Source organism: Aptenodytes patagonicus, chromosome 1 (assembly GCF_965638725.1).
Source record: "Aptenodytes patagonicus chromosome 1, bAptPat1.pri.cur, whole genome shotgun sequence".
In the NCBI taxonomy this organism is placed as follows: Eukaryota; Metazoa; Chordata; class Aves; order Sphenisciformes; family Spheniscidae; genus Aptenodytes; species Aptenodytes patagonicus.
In genome coordinates, this window is record NC_134949.1 from 68,247,627 (window position 1) to 68,265,849 (window position 18,223).

General features: G+C 47.8%; 1 protein-coding gene across 1 annotated transcript in view; it reads left to right on the forward strand.

Annotated features, from left to right (window-relative positions):
• Positions 1-5,129: 5,129 nt before the first annotated feature.
• Positions 5,130-18,223, forward strand: part of TMTC1 (transmembrane O-mannosyltransferase targeting cadherins 1) — a 147,395-nt gene continuing 134,301 nt past the window's right edge. Inside the window, exons 1-2 of the mRNA XM_076340758.1 lie at positions 5,130-5,446; positions 17,743-17,920. Coding sequence (XP_076196873.1) covers positions 5,130-5,446; positions 17,743-17,920 — 495 coding nt within the window. The remainder of the gene's footprint in view (positions 5,447-17,742; positions 17,921-18,223) is intronic.

Below are 18,223 nucleotides of genomic sequence, written 5' to 3' on the forward strand. Positions count from 1 at the left end.
AAGCGGCTTTGGAGCAAACCATCCCATCACTGGATTCTCTTCTTTCTCTCTCTCTTCCCTCTCCCTCTGTGTATATGCCTGCATATATACATACAGACTTAAGACCCAATATACAGCGGTGTTCAATATGTGTTCTCCTGCTCTCTGAATTCTGACTTCTTGCTGTTAGTTTCTTTATCCGTGGTCAGGACTTCTAGCAATAGACAACATCCTGAATTCAGTCTGCGATGGTGACTGCTGCATGACGAGGTAATGTTTCCCTTTGTGGATCGAAAGGAGAAGACTATGTGCTTGTATTTCAGCAGGTCTTGGTGTGAAGAACAGGACTTCCTCCGTGTCTGACTGGAGTATTGCTTTGTCTCTTTCAGATGTTTGCTTGAGGGAAGAAAGGAAAGATCTGGTCTATCCTGGAGAAGTGAGAATAGATTTTCTTCTCATAGAAGAAACTTGACAAATCAGTGTTAACTACACTTCGTGCATAACATTTCGATAAGCACATAAGAAAACAGATGAGAAAATACATAGGGTTTTTCTCCCTTGCAAACTCTAGGTTTCTGTGCCAGATGAAAGCCAGTGGCCAGTGTTGGTGCTCTCCTAAGGAGAGTTGGGGCAGAAGGAGTCCTGAATGCGTCAGGACTGCCATCTCTTTCTGCTTTTTGGTGTTGTCAAGCATGGTGTGTTATGAAAGCGAACGGGAAATTGTAGACCTGTATAGGAAGCGATGTTGTTTATTCCATAGAGTATGTCTGTTGTAGTATGTGATGTTATATGGCTGTGTATGTTACTGTCATAAGATATTGGCAGGAAATCCCTTGATGAGAAAATTATTTTTTATCACCTCTTCATCATTTACCATTTTAGAACTCTGCATTTTTTGTGAGCTTTATGCGGTGAACTAGTTAAGCTCAAAGGGTGGACAGTGGGACTTGTGACACAGCAGGGACATGTACCACAGTCCTGGATAATGAATGGAGAGACCTGTCCCCTGCCTCAACGTCGGCTTGCCTGATGGCAGCCCTGGGACCTGTTTCGTGACAGGAGTGGGCTATTGGCGTGCTGCCCCCAACTTGTGATGAAGGAGAAGGACAGAAGGCTGAAAGACATCAGTGAGAAAAGCTTTGCAGACCCTGGTCCTCAGTCTTTAACAGGCAGACCAGTTATCCTCAGGGTACCCAGCCCCCCAAGCTGGAAGACAGGGACGGCGAGCAGGATGAACCCCCCATAATCCAAGAGGAAGCAGTTAACGACCTGCTACACCACCTGGACGCTCACAAGTCTATGGGGCCGGATGGGATCCACCCGAGAGTGCTGAGGGAGCTGTTGGAGGAGCTCGCCAAGCCACTCTCTATCATTTATCAACAGTCCCGGTTAACGGGGGAAGTCCCGGATGACTGGAGGCTTGCCGATGTGACACCCATCTACAAGAAGGGCCGGAAGGAGGATCCGGGGAACTACAGGCCTGTCAGCCTGACCTCGGTGCCAGGGAAGATTATGGAGTGGTTCATCTTGAGGGTGCTCACAAGGCACATGCAGGACAACCAGGGGATCAGGCCCAGCCAGCACGGATTCGTGAGAGGCAGGTCCTGCTTGACCAACCTGATCTCCTTCTATGGCCAGGTGACCCGCCTAGTGGATGAGGGAAAGGCTGTGGATGTGGTCTACCTGGACTTCAGTAAGGCCTTTGACACCGTCTCCCACAGCATTCTCCTAGAGAAGCTGGTGGCTCACGGCTTAGACAGGTGTACTCTGCGCTGGGTAAAAAACTGGCTGGACGGCCAGGCCCAGAGAGTTGTAGTGAATGGAGTTACATCCAGTTGGCGGCCGGTCACGAGCGGTGTTCCCCAGGGCTCAGTTTTGGGGCCGGTCTTGTTCAATATCTTTATCAATGATCTGGATGAGGGGATCACTCGATCCCCTCAGTGCACCCTCAGTAAGTTTGCAGACAACACCAAGTTGGGCGGGAGTGTTGATCTGCTCGAGGGTAGGAACGCTCTGCAGAGGGACCTGGACAGGCTGGATCGATGGGCCCAGACCAACTGCATGAGGTTCAACAAGGCCAAGTGCCGGGTCCTGCACTTGGGTCACAACAACCCCATGCAGTGCTACAGGCTTGGGGAAGAGTGGCTGGAAAGCTGCCTGTTGGAAAAGGACCTGGGGGTGCTGGTTGACAGCCGGCTGAACATGAGCCGGCAGTGTGCCCAGGCGGCCAAGAAGGCCAATGGCATCCTGGCCTGTATCAGAAATAGTGTGGCCAGCAGGAGTAGGGAAATGATCGTGCCCCTGTACTCGGCACTGGTGAGGCCGCACCTCAAATACTGTGTTCAGTTTTGGGCCCCTCACTACAAGAAGGATGTTGAGGTGCTGGAGCGTGTCCAGAGAAGGGCAACGAGGCTGGTGAAGGGTCTGGAGAACAAGTCTTATGAGGAGCAGCTGAGGGAACTGGGGTTGTTTACTCTGGAGAAAAGGAGGCTGAGGGGAGACCTCATCGCTCTCTACAGCTATGTGAAAGGAGGTTGTAGCGAGGTGGGTGTCGGTCTCTTCTCCCAAGTAACTAGCGATAGGACAAGAGGAAATGGCCTCAAGTTGCGCCAGGGGAGGTTTAGATTGGATGTGAGGAAAAATTTCTTTACTGAAAGAGTGGTGAAACATTGGAACAGGCTGCCCAGGGAAGTGGTGGAGTCCCCATCCCTGGAGGTATTTAAAAGACGAGTAGATGAGGCGCTTAGGGACATGGTTTAGTGGGCATGGTGGTGTTGGGTCGATGGTTGGACTCGATGATCTTAGAGGTCTTTTCCAACCTCAATGATTCTATGATTCTATGATTCTACACTGGACATGAGGTACGAGGGTCTTGTTGGGAGGGACAGCCTGCCGAGGCCCAGCTGGGCTGCCAGGTGTCTTGGGTTTGCTGGGGTCACATCAGCCATGCTGCTGACCCCCCTTTAGGCTGCCTAGCTCACCCATGTGCAGTACCTCTGCCCCAGAGAATAGTTAGACCCTCAGCTGCCCATTTCAGAACTACAGGCAATTGCAGATTTTGTTTGGTAGAGTAATTTAGGGTTTCAAATATTACCCGGAGTCTACCGTAAGGCAATTTCAACCTTTAAATCTTTAATCTTTAAATCCACAACACATGTTGGTTTTGCTTTCACCAACATTACAGTCCATCCTTCCCCTCATGCCTCCTCCCAGTAACTGTCACCATTTTAATTTATGTCAACAAAAAGTCCCAATTCCACCTTTTAGGCATGTCTGCAATAGTGACTTTCTTTCCAGAGCTGCTGGGGCACTTGCAGGCTTTGGTACTTCAGTGCCTCTAGATACCAGGCTGTTTCTCTTTCTGTGCCCAGGCACAGATGTTGCAGTCTACCTTTACGTGCCCAAGCTTCAAAACTTTGGTGGAAATGAATACCAACGCACCACAATGAATGGTCTCCCATGCTGGGGAAAGCCCTGGGGAGCCGACTGCCAAAATTTCATCAGCCACTTAAAAGGGAAGTTTGAGTGATGGCCCTGCTTCTGGTGGAGTTTCCTTCTGTCCCGGATGTAAACACGCTGTCCTAGTCAGAGTTAACTGTTATTTTTAGCTATGACAAAAGTGCATCTGAAAAGCCTGTTCTGTTACACTTGGAAAATACCAGATGACTCGAAGTGCCAAATATGCTGGGGGAACAAGCATTCCTGGAGAGGGCTTGCCCCAGAGAGTCTGCATGAACTCTTCACGGCTTCCGCTCCCCTCTTTTTCCCACACACATGCATGCATGCATGCATGCAGGCACAGAGCAGCTTGGAACTGCACAGGCTGCTGGTGAACCATGCTCAGCATATCTTTTTTCAGCAACAAATTCAGAGTATGTCCAGTATCTTCATTCACCTAACTGAATCTAGGCTTCTTTGCTAAGCAGTGTTATTTCTTTGTTTGGTTACAAGCAGGATGTTTTATTTAAACAGCAAAAAGCATGAATAGAGTCTTTGTTTTTCTTTTTTCTGAAAAAGCCATGGCCACATACCTTTCATATGTGGCTGAGTAGGTGATCTGAACATGGCCTTTCCTTAAGCGAAAGTTATTGGGAGTTGTCACTAACACAAGAAAGGTTGCGTATGGGAGGGGACGGACAAACTGCAGTCATCAAAACAGCGCTTTGGAGAAGGCAGCTCTCGGGTGATTTTGGAAGAGGGACGGGTGATGGACTAGAGTAGAGAAAACAAGTTCCATGGCACCAAAATGCCTTTCCCACCAGCAGGACACGGCGGGGGACTGTTTGGCACAGATGATGCTGCAGCCTGGGTGATGTGGACTAGCACTGATGCTGTGGAGCAGTGTGGATGCGGTGGAGCAGCATCGATAACTGTGGATCAGCATGCATGCTGTGGATGCTGTGGAGCAGCGTGGATGCCGTGGAGCAGCATCGATACTGTGGATCAGCATGCATGCTGTGGATGCTGTGGAGCAGCGTGGATGCCGTGGAGCAGCATCGATACTGTGGATCAGCATGCATGCTGTGGATGCTGTGGAGCAGAGTGGATGCCGTGGAGCTGGCTGGGACGTTCCCACTCTCCAGGTGATCATGGCCCACAGGGAGGCTGGTCCTGGCGCGACCGGCCGTGGAGGGGGATGCCCGCGGGGGGTCGGAGGAGGCCCTGGCACCGGGCAGGGCAGCCTTGCACCCGTCTCCCGCGAGTGACAGGGGCGACCCACCGCACCAAGGCTCCGCTCCCAGCCCCGCAGCACACCCCGCCCGCGGGCAGCACGGCCTCGCGTCGGTGCTGCCGTGCCACGCCGTGCCGTGTCGTGCCGTGCGGGTCTCCCTCCCCGGCGTGCGGGGGCCACGCCGGGCAGAGCCCACTCCGCCGGCGGGCTGAGGTGGCGGCGGGGGTGACAGCGCGGCAAGGAGCATGCGTGCGGGGGGGGGGGGGGGGGGAGGAGGAGGAGGAGGAAGAGGAGGAGGAGGGATGGCGCGGGGAGGCGGCCGCTGTTTATTTGCAGCCGGGCAGGCTGCGCCTCGGCAGAGCGCGAGTGGCCGGCGGCGGTCCCGCTGCCCGCCCCGCACCATGCGGGCGCCGCTGCCTCCCCGCGCCGCGGCGGCGGCGGAGCCGGGGCAGCCAGCGCGGCGCCCCGCACCCGCGCCATGGTGACGGGCTCGGCGCTGGGCTCCCGCAGCCGGGACCGAGCCGCGCCGCCCCCCTACCCGTCCCCGTCGGCGGGCGGGCGGCGCGGCGGAGCGGCGGCGGCGGCGGCGGTGCTGGCGGGGCTGTGCGCCCTCTGCTACGGCAACTCCCTGCGGGGCGAGTTCGTGCACGACGACGTCTGGGCCATCGTGAACAACCCCGACGTGCGGGCGGCCGCCCCCGTGGCCGCCGCCTTCGCCAACGACTTCTGGGGCAAGCGGATGGCCGAGAACACCAGCCACAAGTCCTACCGGCCCCTCTGCGTCCTCACCTTCAAGTAAGTGCCCGCCGCCGGCGCCGCAGCGGGGCGGGCGGCGCGGCTCCCCCTCCGCCGCCCGGCGCCTCTCCCGGACCCGTGCCCGGGCGAGCCGGGCAGCGGGCGGAGGGAGGCGGCCAGCCCCGGGTGGGGGTCGGGGGGAGCCCCCCGGCACCGCCGCCTCCGGTCCCGCGGTTTCGTGATTCAGCATTTCTGCCCGGAGCTGTATGGGACGGGGTGTGCCCCGGGGCGGGCGGGGGGGCTTCGGCCGCCCGCTGCTGCCGGGGTGCTCCCGCGGCCCGGCCCGGTGGAAGTTAACTGGAGAGGAGGAATGATGAGGAGCCGCTCCGGCGGAGCCGGCCGCTCTCCCGGCAAGTGCCCCGCTTCCCTCGCGGTTTGGGAACAGGTGGCGCCTCTTCCCCAGGCTGCCGGCGGATAAAAGGGAAAACCGAGCATTTCGGAAAGCTCTTTAGGCTGAGAAGGGCGTTCAGATGGAATTCCTCCCGGGTTCCTCCTCTTGCTCATCCCTCTGCTTTATCTCCAGTACTTTTCTCTGCAACTGAACGATCATGCCAGAAACTTCCCCGGTGCTGTTTTGAAGCAGACCCGTGGTCATCCCTACCTTTCTTTTCAACGCTGAGCGAAGGGGTCTGCCTCAAGGATACCGCGCCGTTTCTTGCAGCCAGCCTGGCAGCGGCAAGCCTCTCCTGTCAGTCACGGAGTTGCCCGCCAGCCTCGTCTGCTTCAGATGTTCCCTGCGTGCCGGGCAGAGTTGTTGAGGAGGAGTTTCGGTTTTACAGGAATAAAGGGAAGTTGAGTAGCGGCAAAGTAACTGACAGTTACCATCGCCAAGCCTAGAAGGAAAACCCCGATGCCTCTCTCTCTCTCTCTCCGAGGAGAATAATTTGTAGCAGATCAGCTTAGTTACAATTCATACAGTTTGTCATCCTTTCCATTAGCCTGTTCTCTTTTTATTCTGATGAAACATAAATGATGGTGAACGTTTACCATGTTTTAGTGTTTAAAAACGATACGGGTGTTTGCAGGGAACTGTGCTGAAGAGCTAGTGTAGCTGGGTGATGTTTAGCACTAGGATCCTGTTTGTAGGCGATCGGTAGATGCTCATTGCAAACCTATGGCAGGCACAAGGAACAAACTAGATGTGGTAAGTATGCCAGGAGGAGGCGTTACTGGAACCTGGTTGACTCTGCTAATTGACTAACTATTCATTAAAATACCTGATCTATAAATAACATTTCATGAGCTATCTGAAAATAATGTGTTTCTCTGAGGCGAGAGCAGTTTCGGGGAATGCAGCATCCCTTTGGCACTCCCACCGAGCACTTGCTGCCCTTCAGTTGTAAGGGTGGGCTTGGAGCCGAGAGCAATTGGTGTTGGCTGTCTGGGGAAGCAGGGCTGGATGGGCACGGGGTGGAGCATCCCCGATAAAGCAAAACCGTGAACGGCACAGACACTTGTAACCTGGATTGTTTAGGACAGGTTTTGTACCTTCCCCTTGAAGGGGCTCTCGGCAGGTTTCTGTAGAGAGCGAAGGGGATGTAGGCAGCCACGAGCAGAGCCGGCTTTGTGCATGCAGAGTGCCTTCCCCATCGGGTGTCCAGCCAAACTTGCAATCTGGGGAGTTGTCTGATTAATCCATTCCTCCAGCAATATATCCGGGGGGATTTGAGAGGTGAGTGAACCTGCGTGTATCACCACCGACCACGTTGCATGTGGTATTGGTGCCGGACTTGGCCTCTTAGATCAGGTTGCAGGACTGAGGTTATGTTATGCTAATTAGCAAAAGAATCTTAAACTTTAATAACAGAATGGAAACTAAATGCCTTAGTTCCCGTTTATATGTCTTGACTCTGAACTGGTTTTGCCTTTGCTACTTAAAGGGATGTGTGTGTATTACAAAAAAAAAAAAAAAAAAAAAGGATGAAGTGCTGTCCCTATCTAGTCCTTTTTGGAAATTAGTGAGACTAATTTTGTGAGCAAAATTTCATCCTCAAGTGCTTATAATAACCATACAGCGAAGACATAGGGTCAAAGGCAGAGTCATTTGTTCACTGCTTGGCATTGCATTTGGAATAGGGAAGGAATCATTTATCTTCCCTGGCTGCAGAAGAAGATTATTTTCACCGCGTCCCAAATACCCTTCCAGCTCTCCAGTTTCCACATTCTTCCCATTTCATTTCTACCAGTCGGGTGTCAGAGGAAGACGTCAAGATATGGGTGGAGTGGATCCTCCAAACCCAGTGCTTCCAAAGAGGCGGCAGGGAGCTCTTGCAAAGCGACACTGAGCCTGTGGTTGAGCCGTGCTCTGCCTGCCTGAGCCATCCACCCCTGCCTTGCCCAGCTGGTTGCTCTCTGTCCTCCTGCAGAAGGAAAAAAGATTTACCCTGATGCTTGTAAAATCCTCAACAGAAACAGACTTTTAACAGAATGGAAATGAATGTTGTTTGTTAAGACTTTTGTTAGAATTTAGTGCATCCACTTAGGGTACTTGAGCAAACTGTGTGACGTCTGCTTTGCAGGATCTTGCTGAGGAGGGAAGTGGGGACCAAACTATTCTGGTCTTTTTAATTTTTTAGTTGCTTGTTTTCGTGGTGTTTTTTTTTTTTTTTTTTGGTGCTAGTTTGGTCAAATCCAAGGCATTGTAATAGTAGCATGATTCTTTATACCTGTCTGGTGGCTGTGCTTCTGTTGCATGAAGCTTTCATCTGGAAAGGCTTGTTTTGAGTCTTGCTGTGCTAAGATTAAAAATCTGGGAGAACTCCAAACTACATGCATAGAGCAGATGTGAAGGGTGGGCTGAAATTTATATCTACAGATCCATCAGTCTACAGAAACTTCTGTCCTTTGTGGCTGTGAAAGTAAGAGGAAGGACTCATGATGCCCTGTGGACTTTTCATTAGGCTGAACATATCCTACATATATGCTACGTATTCTTGAAATGATCTCAGTTAAGAAAATTTATCACCTGTCTGTCAGAAAAATCTTAAGCAGATATATGCTGAAATTTTGTAACAGTAGTTCAGCATCCCTCACGTATTGGAAATCTGAAATGACAGCGCTCATTCCTGTAGACTAATGCTCTGGAGCCAAACAGTGAAAAGAGTTCAAGTGTTTGACATTATTCACACCGGATCTGTCAGTATGAATGATCAGAGGAAAAGAAGAGTGGCCCGTGTTACTGGAACTGTTAAGCAAAACTTAAAATATTCACAGAACTGTTGCATTTTTTGGTGTGGGTTAACATCAGAAGGGGAAAAAAGCCTGCACATGAACTGTTGAATTAAATAACGTTTGCTTTGCGTCTTTGAACTTCTCTCACCTTTTCTCCTGACTTCAGTAAAGTAAAGGAGTGTTGAAACTAGTTGGTTCAGAAACATTCCTATTGTACCTGGGTAACTGTTAGGTGACAGGTCTGGCACAACTCCTCATCTGCACAGGAGCTGAGATGATAGGCAATGGTTTTGCTTAGTCCTTAGGAAAAACTTACTTCATGCTCTCTTCTCCAGTGCTGTCACTCAGAGATGTTTACCTGCAGCTGTTTTCTTCTCCAAGAAGTGATTCAACATACTTCTCTCTAAAGAAGGTGACTTTTTGGATAGGATATACTATTTCTTGGTGTCTTCCATATAAAATGTTAAGATGAAGGGTGAAAAATTAAAAAAAAAAAAAAAGAGAACTGCCAGTTCTGTAATTCACTCAGGATTTTATATTTAAACTGGGTGCTTTCTGTCTTACACCTTGTCTCCACTAACAGAAGTTCGGTGAATCATTTATTCCCTCAGTAGCGCTTAAGTTATTCCTTGGTTCCAGTGGTTTTGCAAAAATGTTTCTCAACTGTTGAAGCAGAAGGTGCAATCCTCAGTGCTGTCTCCCTCCTTCTTTCTCTTCTTGTCTGCCAAATCCCCATTTAGATAGATTTTCAGCCCAGAAACAAACAGGTGATGGAAGTTTGATATAGTCAGCCACACAGCAGACTTAGCCTGAAGGTGTGCAGTGGTAGGAGATTGTGAGAATGAAGCCTTTTGAAAAACCCCAATGCCAGGGTTTAAAGACGCTTAATCAGAGATCAGCCTCCTCCTTTTGTGGGTGGTGGAACAAAGGGCCAGGAGAAGTGAAGGCCCTGCCTGCTCGGCCTCTTTGGTAGCTGGGCGGAGGGCACTGCCAAGGCAGATGCTGGTGAGAGAGGTGCCTCAGGTAACAGCTCCCCAGGGACAAAAGACTGGGTGAAGAGGAAAAGGTAGTGGCAGGTCTAGGCCACGTAGCCATGACAGAGACTCAGGAGGATGACACTGGCCAGACAAGCACAGGAGATACCTGGTCTTCCTCGAAGGAGGTGGAAGTGACTGTGCACTGGGAATGTGCTTGCCTCCATGGAAAGGGTGTAAGAATGCCCACTCCAGCTGCTGCTGGGTGGCTCTGGTGGCCCAGGAGGAGAGGAGCTGGAGGAGACAAGCTGTAAAGGGGAACACAACTCTCCCACCAGAAAAGACATAGACACACAGTTTGTGCACAGACCCATCCTACTAGTACTCTGGCTGGAAAAAATGGGGAAAAAGATATATTAAAAAGTCCAGGCTGTGCTCAGCTGCTGACTGCAGAACGGATGACCCTCCGGGTCTGCCCACCAAGGCTGCTAGCCAGTGATGGCTTGGGTACATACATGCCTAGGAAGTAAATGGGACCCTTCAGCAACGGTTCAGTATTCTGTGTGGGCACTGAGAGCCTCATGTAAGACTACCAGTGGCTTTGGATCAAAGCCTTACGTGACTGTGAGCTTGGGTTAGATGTAAATACATAGCCGAAGAGAGAATTAATTCAATAATTCACTGCCAACCTTCTGATCTATCTAGTTGCTTACAGCTGATCCTTCTGTTTTTTCAGCTGTATCAGTGGCATGAGTTTCAAGGACAGGGAGCTTAAGAAAACCAAAACAACCCAGGGAAGAAAAAAAGACCTTAGATTTTGTTTGTTCTTGATTTAATGCTATGTTATAGTTTGACATCACAGGGTAATATAGTGGAGCTATAATGTGTCAGGTTAAATACACAGTGCACAAGTATTTTCTTCACTCTGTACATCTATATTAGGGCAATATCACAATGTTTAAGATTGCGTCAGTATTTCTTCTGTACAGCTTAGTTGAATATTTCTACCCTAGCTATAGCAATCACTCTCCATACTGATACTGTGATACCTGCCATGAAATTGGTGTAGTACTGCTGTAGCCACACTGGGCGAGGTGGAGTTTGTGTGAAAAGAGGCAGTTGCTTTTATTAGACTGGTTGTGTTATAGTTGGAATATACAGACACATTTCTAGGCATGTAAGCTTTTCTTCTGACCCAGAGCAGAGCGCCTTGCTGCCATTCCTGGTCTGGGAGAGGGTGCATGTGCCTCAAAGCTTGGTTTTTTTTCCCCCAGTTCCAGGTGCATGGAAGTTGTGTCCGTCTCCGTGTCCAGCCCCCTCCCCCCACCCCCGAATGTAATTTTTGTAGCAGGTGTCTGATGGTTTCTGGTTGTAGGTTTGGGCTGTGTTTCTCTAGGGGGACCGGCAGGGTTGCTTGCACTCCCTGGAAGGAGGCCAGGGCTCCTGGGGAGGGTCGGGGGAAGCTCCCTGCCTGGGGAGGGAGGGCGCAGACCCTGCTGGGGGTCCGTGCCACCACGCTGCTTGCAGCCAAGCCCAGAGGTGAGGATCTTCCCCGGGAGGAGAGGTGTGTGCAGAACACGTTGGACTTCCGCCTAGTCGCAATGTTTTCTCAGTCCTTAATGCTCAATAAAATTTGTCTGTCTCTTGAATTAAAAGCCTTTTATTTTGAGGGCAAGAGTCCACTAAAAGGTCCAGGCAGATTCTTCTGAAAGATGTGGCTGACGTGAATCCAGTCATGCCTATGTTTGCTGTTTGCTTCAGTGGTGTTTTGTCTCTATTTAACACCTACCAGTTCCTGGGGATTTTCTCTCATCTGGCGTCCTATTCCTCTTGCACCAATGTCACCCTTAATTTTCTTTTGTCTTCTTTTACCTAAAAGGCTCAGCTTTGGACCAACCACCACAGGAGCATCCCTGTCAATACTCTTTTGAGTCCATGAAAATAAAGTGCTCTTGCTGCTGCTGGTTAGCTAAAGGCATTTCTCTGCATTTACTCGCTGTGTTTCTGACTGCTTTCCTGGGCTTTCTCATTTATTGTCTCTCAGATGTAAAAGTAAGAAAAAAAAAAAAAGGGGGCTGTTCTCTTTTCACTCGCTATACCTGTTTTTTTTTTTTTTTCTTTGCTTCTGTATAAATTAAAACGGCACTTCCTCCGTGGTCTGCAGTTTGAGCTGAAAGACTACCCAACTTATTTTAAATTTGGTGGACAACTCTTTTATCCAGTTTGACATATTCTCTTCATTAGGCCTAATAATTTTAGACTAGATTTCTGTTAGCGTTGTTTTATCTTCTTGATGAATGACTGTCCTAGCTTGGTTCCTGATCATGCCCCATCTCTTACTCTCTCAGCGCTCGGGAGAGGACTGCTTGATGGCTGCTAAAGAGTTTTGTGAGATGTTAGTTTCCTTCAGTGCATTGCTCTTGCCAAAACAATGCTCAAGAATAATTTTGAAGACAGACTCTCTTTTGTTCAAAATCTGGGTAAAATGACACCTGGTTTGTCAGTTTGTAAATTGGTATCGTCTGGCTTTTTTTAATTTTTCCAAGGCCGTTTGTGGAGACAAATCTAAAGCCGTGTGAATGATGCTTTCAGTATTCTTAACACAGGAATGATCATCAAACCACGCTTTCTAGGGTTTCACTAGACATTTCTGCCCTGCCATATTTGCCGCTTCTGAGGTGCTGCTGCTTCCCAGTCTAATTGATTTCTGTTTTCTTTTCCTAACCATGCTGGAAAGCAATAACTTGCTTTGAATGCCACTTAACTAGTGCTCTTGTAAACGATGACTGTTGTGCTCTAAGGGAATTGCTATAGCTTGGGAATTGATATGGCCTCTGTCTTCTCACCCATCCCCATTATAGCAAATCAAGTAACAAACCATTTAAGCCTTATTGTCCATTTAATACTGAGGCATTGTACTGTACTATAAAAAGATTATCAGCACAAAGTGCTGCTGCACCGCGGTGGAAACTCTGCTCTGCTTGTGCTGGCCATTGCACGAATGCTGCTGCAAAGGGGGCTTATTTTCTTTTTACTGCTACAGGTTTTTCATTACTCTTTGAGCTGTATCCACAGAGAGCTTCAACCATTATTGCCACTGATGCAGCTGCACCATTTTTGGAGTGCAAATGCTCATTTTCCTGGCACACAGTAGATGCATCTGTGGAGTTTATAAGGAGATTCCACCGTGCACTGAAATTGGGCATTAGTTTGCATGAAGTTTGTTATTTATATCACACAATTCCAAAAGGAAGGGAAGATCACAGGAAACTTAATCCATCCTTGTATGTTAGATTAATTTATATAAATCTGCATGTGAGCCTTCCTCTATAAAAACTGTGGGGGTTTTATGAGGTGTGGGATGCTCTGAGACTTTCCATTAAGTGTTACTCACTGTAACAAATTACCATTATTATTCTGTGCATTTCTATTTCATAACATGTTGTGGTTTTTGTTAGTCTTTTGAAAATAATAAAACAGATTAAACTAAACAAGACCTGCCCAGGGATAGTAACAAAGTCTATAAAAAGATAAACTCTCCAGTTATGGTTTACAATATTATTAAATCATAAGAGGTCTTAAAAAAGGTTGAATGAGTCTTTGTGTGTACAAGTGCATAAAAAGCACTATATTAGAGCCCGGGGGTGCTGGTGATTATATACTGTAATTGGATATGTATGAGATTTGTGTGCGAGCCCGTACTCTTGTGGCATAGACCCCTCTGGTTCTGGGTCTGTGAGGATGAAGTCACCAAATCCCACTCAATTTCCAGGCCCTCTGTATGGGGAATTGCTTACCCAAGGAGATAAGTCATCAGGCAGGGTCCTATCTAGAGGAGGAGTAAGTGCTGGTGGCTTGAGGGTAGCATGTTGCATGGTCCCTGCTCTACAAATGTCATTCTTCAAATAAGGTGGCTCTGCCGGGGTGGGGGGGGCAGGCGGTTAACGGGGGGTACTGATAGATGTTGCTTATTCTTTTAAGAGCAAGAGTGATTTGCTTTCTTCTGGAGAGCTCTTTTACAAGCTCCGCTCAGTGGACCTTCAACAGCTGGTGCCTGTGAAAGTATCTTTTCCTAAAGCGAATGGTGGAGGAACGGAGAAGCTGCTGTAGGTGGCAAGGCAAACTACACCGCTGTTCGTGCAAAACATCCATTAGCCTTAACAAAATGAAGGGATTTCTGTGTTAGGGCATATGCCTCTTATTTTGGTATACCTCCTGCTTGGGCATGCAGTTTTGGCGGTGCTCTGCCTTGGGTGTGACACTCTAAACATGCTGCAACACTTGGACACAAAGACTGGTGTTGGGACAAGAGTCCTTGCTTGAATACATGTTACGGTGCAGCCTTCTCCACCCTGATGGGGCATGTTATCAATGCTGGGATCTCTGTAATGAATTTTTATTTTGGTGGTGGCTTGGGAGATGCTGATCAGCTCTATTAGAAGATAGCTGACAATGTCACCTAGTATCAAGAGACTGCTCCTTCCCCTCCTTTCCCCTGGGCCTTTTGAGGGCCTTTGCATTTGAACTGCCATTCACCACTTCTCAGGAGGCTTAGCACGCTTTTTGTCTCCAGGGACTCTTCCAGCAGAGGTGTTGAAGCAATGCAAAAGTCGTCTTCTCCGAGTGTTTCGTGGGCAGCTCCACTGAGGAAAGACCTCCTTGTCCGAGATGGTGGTGTCTCCTCTTTCAAGTGTCTCCATTCCTAGGAACGTGGTCACCTGCTTTATTCAGCCCCGAATGTTTAGAATGCTATTTGCCAACACCTTTCTGGTTTGACAAGCAGCCGTTTCAAAAAGCCTGGCCAGCCCAAAGTATCTGCTCTCCTAGCTGTGTGCTCTATCAAGGCTGTAACATGTATCTTACAAGTTGTGCTTTAGCTCAGACAGATGTTACAATCCGTCATGCAGAAGTGACTAGGGTCTTCCAGCACACACGATGCTGCAAATTAGCAATGATGGTAGTATTGGTGTCTTTTGGGCTTGCAACTTAAAAAATGAAAGATTTTCCCCATTTGTGAGCCAGTTTAGATATGGAAACATAAGGACAAACCTCCCCTCGCATAAGAGTACAGTTATTGCCTCAGAGCTTCTGTTTATGAACATCATGTTGGAGAAACACCACTTCTTACTTAATTTTGAGATTCCTATCTCTGTTTTACTTTCTTTGTTTGCTGAGCTGTATACTGTGTATAATTACTACATGATTTCGTGATAATGCTGCTGCCAGTAAACAAAGACAAGACTGAATCTCTATAACAGCATTAAAGTTTAAGAAGGGAGAAGTTATTTTTGTTGATTTACCTATCCCTTCCTGCTCCCTTGCCCAGAACTTGCTCCATAGTCGCTCTGCAGCAGAACAAATTTGGCTTTCCATAGTAGGCTGCCTGTTTTCCCCCATGGGTGGATGAGTGTGCGGGGGAGCTTTGCAAAGTTCTTGTGGCTTGGATTAGAGCTGTTTGGAGCCCCAGATTTGCTCACCCGTTTGACGTACAATAAGCTCAACCACTGCTAACGTTTCAAAATCATTCTGCTGGGATTGTTTCAGGACAAAAGAATGTTTCCTTCATTGCCATGTGGCCTAATTTCTTATGACAAAGAGCTTTACCAGCAAAAAACACTGGTGTGAATATAGCACCTGCACACATTCACGTTTAGTGTTCACGGACCACCAAAGATGGTATTTAAAACATACACTGAGGCATGCTTGCAGTCAGATTTTGCTGTTTAATGGAAGGCTTATCTGAATACCATGATGCTATTATGTTTTTGTTCTGCTTTTTTTTTTTTTTTTTTAAAGAATACACAGGGGAATAGCCAAGCTGTGAGGCCGATGCTTTTACATAACTGTTTTCAATAACTTACATCAGGTAATTCGCAGTTTACACGCCTTTTTGACTTGATGTTTGCCTCAAGAAGGGGTATGAAGAGAACACCCTGACTTTGGGGTAGGTGACCTGATGGGGGCAGGAAGATCCATCCCCTACAAGGTTCTGCCTCTCCTGCCAGTAGACTCGTTTTTCAGGATGGGAAGTGATCAGATGTGATACATGGAGACTAACGAAAGATTTTTTCAAGAATGTTGTCAGATGTCGTGTTTTTAGTGACTAGTCCTCACATCTTGGCCAAATAAATAAATAACTGTGACCCTGTCACATTTTGGTGCATGGGTTCGTATCACCTGATAGCCTGAGCACTTGTCCTAACTGTTCTCACCTGCCTGCTTCTGCTTTCTCCAGAAATCAGGTTGCCAGAGCACACTTTGGCATTTAGGGGGGAGCGATGGTGACGACTGTGCTCCGTCTAGCTGATTTACAGCCAGAAATGATTCATTTGTATAAAGAGCGGGTCCTGCAGGTGGTCCCTGCCATTGCACACATCTGCAGGTGCCTCTGAGCGGGAGCTTTGGCTCCTTTGGGGCAGGGTGGCCCTGCGCTGCCCCTTGTTCCCCGCAGCGTGCTGAAAACAAGATTTAGGCCTGGGGGTTCCCACTGCTGCCGTGTATTTACAGCTGAAACTCTGTCTGGGTGTCTGTTACTGACATTTGTTGTGGTTTGTCATTCTGTACTGGTAGAAATGAGGGAAAGTGATGTATGCTGCTGCCCTGAAGTGGCTTGCAGGAGAAATGCGGGGAAAAAAAAAAAAAAGAAAAAGCCCCAACTCTTCATGTATTCTTGAATCACACAGACTGATGTCTTGTCAAAATGTAGCTGCATCAACCCATACTTCGAAGGGAAATGTCAAGTCATGCTAAAATCTCACTTTTCCCAAACTCTCTGGGTTTCAGCTATTGCCTCCATGAACCCTCCGGGGGGAGCAGAGTAGGAGTGCACAGTAAGGCTCCTCGTCTGGTAAAGTTAGATTGGCCTGGAAAATGCAACCCAGGACAGATAGCACTCTGTTGCTTATGAGTAAGGAATGTGGAGAGTATTTATAAAAAGCATATGTTGTCTGGCCCTCACAGACACACCACACCTCCTCTGTCTTACAAAAAAACCTAAGGTGTTTGCATAGTAGCAACAACTCAGTGGCTTTGCTGTTGCATCATGTATGTCATGGGAGACCTGGAGTCTGTTAGTAACAACAGGAAGGATTATTGACCCTTTAGCATGTTTACAGCTACATGCAAAATATTTAGATTGAGTCTTCTTTTCACTGGGTGTCTTGTCATTTTTTTTAAAAATGTCCTTTAACATTAGTGCTCCTAAATTCCTTGTTTACATATGGAGTCTTCCCTAGACAGAGACACCACGTGTATATGTGTGTGTATATATATTTGTCCGAATGTACAGATGCAGTTAATTCTAAAGAGAATTGAGTTATCTTCAACTGCATGTAAGGCAAAGCCTGTCAGCAGCTGTTAAGCAAGCTGGCTGTAAAAAACAGTGACCAGAAAAACGTGTTAATACGCTGTCAAACAAATGTCAAAACAGCTTGTTACATTTCATTTTTTTTCACGATCGACACAGATAATGAACCCTAATTGTCTCATTGAGTCTAGGGTGATGTTAGCTAACTTATCTTTACCGTCAATGTCCTTATAAAAATGATGCTATTAGACCAGCTTCTTAGTGTAGTCCTGATGTCAGTAAAGAATTTAAATAAATGCTTCACCTTCAGTATGTGGAAGTATTTTGCAAGTTAAATGGGAATAAATGCACCTGTAACGCCAAGCAGATACTCCAGCGCCTTACTGAGTCTTTGTCGTGGCTGTTCCCAAGCGAAAGCATCTACTCCATAGTAGAAAATAGCTACCCGTATTGTAAAGCTGCCACGTGGCTGAGACAACCGCAGAAGGTGCCAAGAGGGAAACAGGACAAGTGCCATGCTCCTGATGTTGGACAGTGTTATTTGCTGCTAAGGAAGCACGGACATCGTCTCACTGCAGTAAACTGTACTGGGAGGGCACAAGCCTCTCCCATCTCGGTGTCAAGAAGGTTGCCAAATGCAGCCGCGTATTTTAAAAATTGGGGAAGTGGTTTCTCTTTAATCAGATAAACCAGAAGTTCAGAGCGATTTTCACTAATTAGTTTAATAGCACTTACATTAGAAGACTGCAAATCAGGCAAAAAGCGTAATTTAGAGTATTTGAAAGACGTCCTGCTATTACGAGACCTCTCCAGTCTAGAAATTGTTCCATTTTGTTTCCTTACAGGTTAAACATATTGCTGGCTGGTATGAACCCCTTCTATTTCCACGCAGTGAATGTAATTTTACACTGTCTAGTGACTCTTGTGCTGATGTACACTTGTGACAAGGCTGTGTTCAAGGACTGTCGACTTGCTTTTGTCACGGCGCTATTCTTTGCTGTGCATCCCATTCACACCGAGGCTGTAAGTATGTGACACAAAAAAAACGATGACACAAAAGCTAAAAATAAATGCATTCTTTAATTATTATTTTTTTTTAAAAGAAACCTCTGAGTCATACAGATTATGGTACTTGTGATTTTTGCTGTGGAGGAGCAAAGGTGAGAATGTACTGTATTTAAAATAATTTGCAGGAGCCATTAAGAAAAAAGCGTATTCATACTTGCCATCTTTCTGCTCCGGCACTAAGTTCTGATTGACGGTCCTAATCAGCGATGCCGGAAATAAATGGACAGTCATTCAGCTGATGAAAATGTCGAGTCTTCT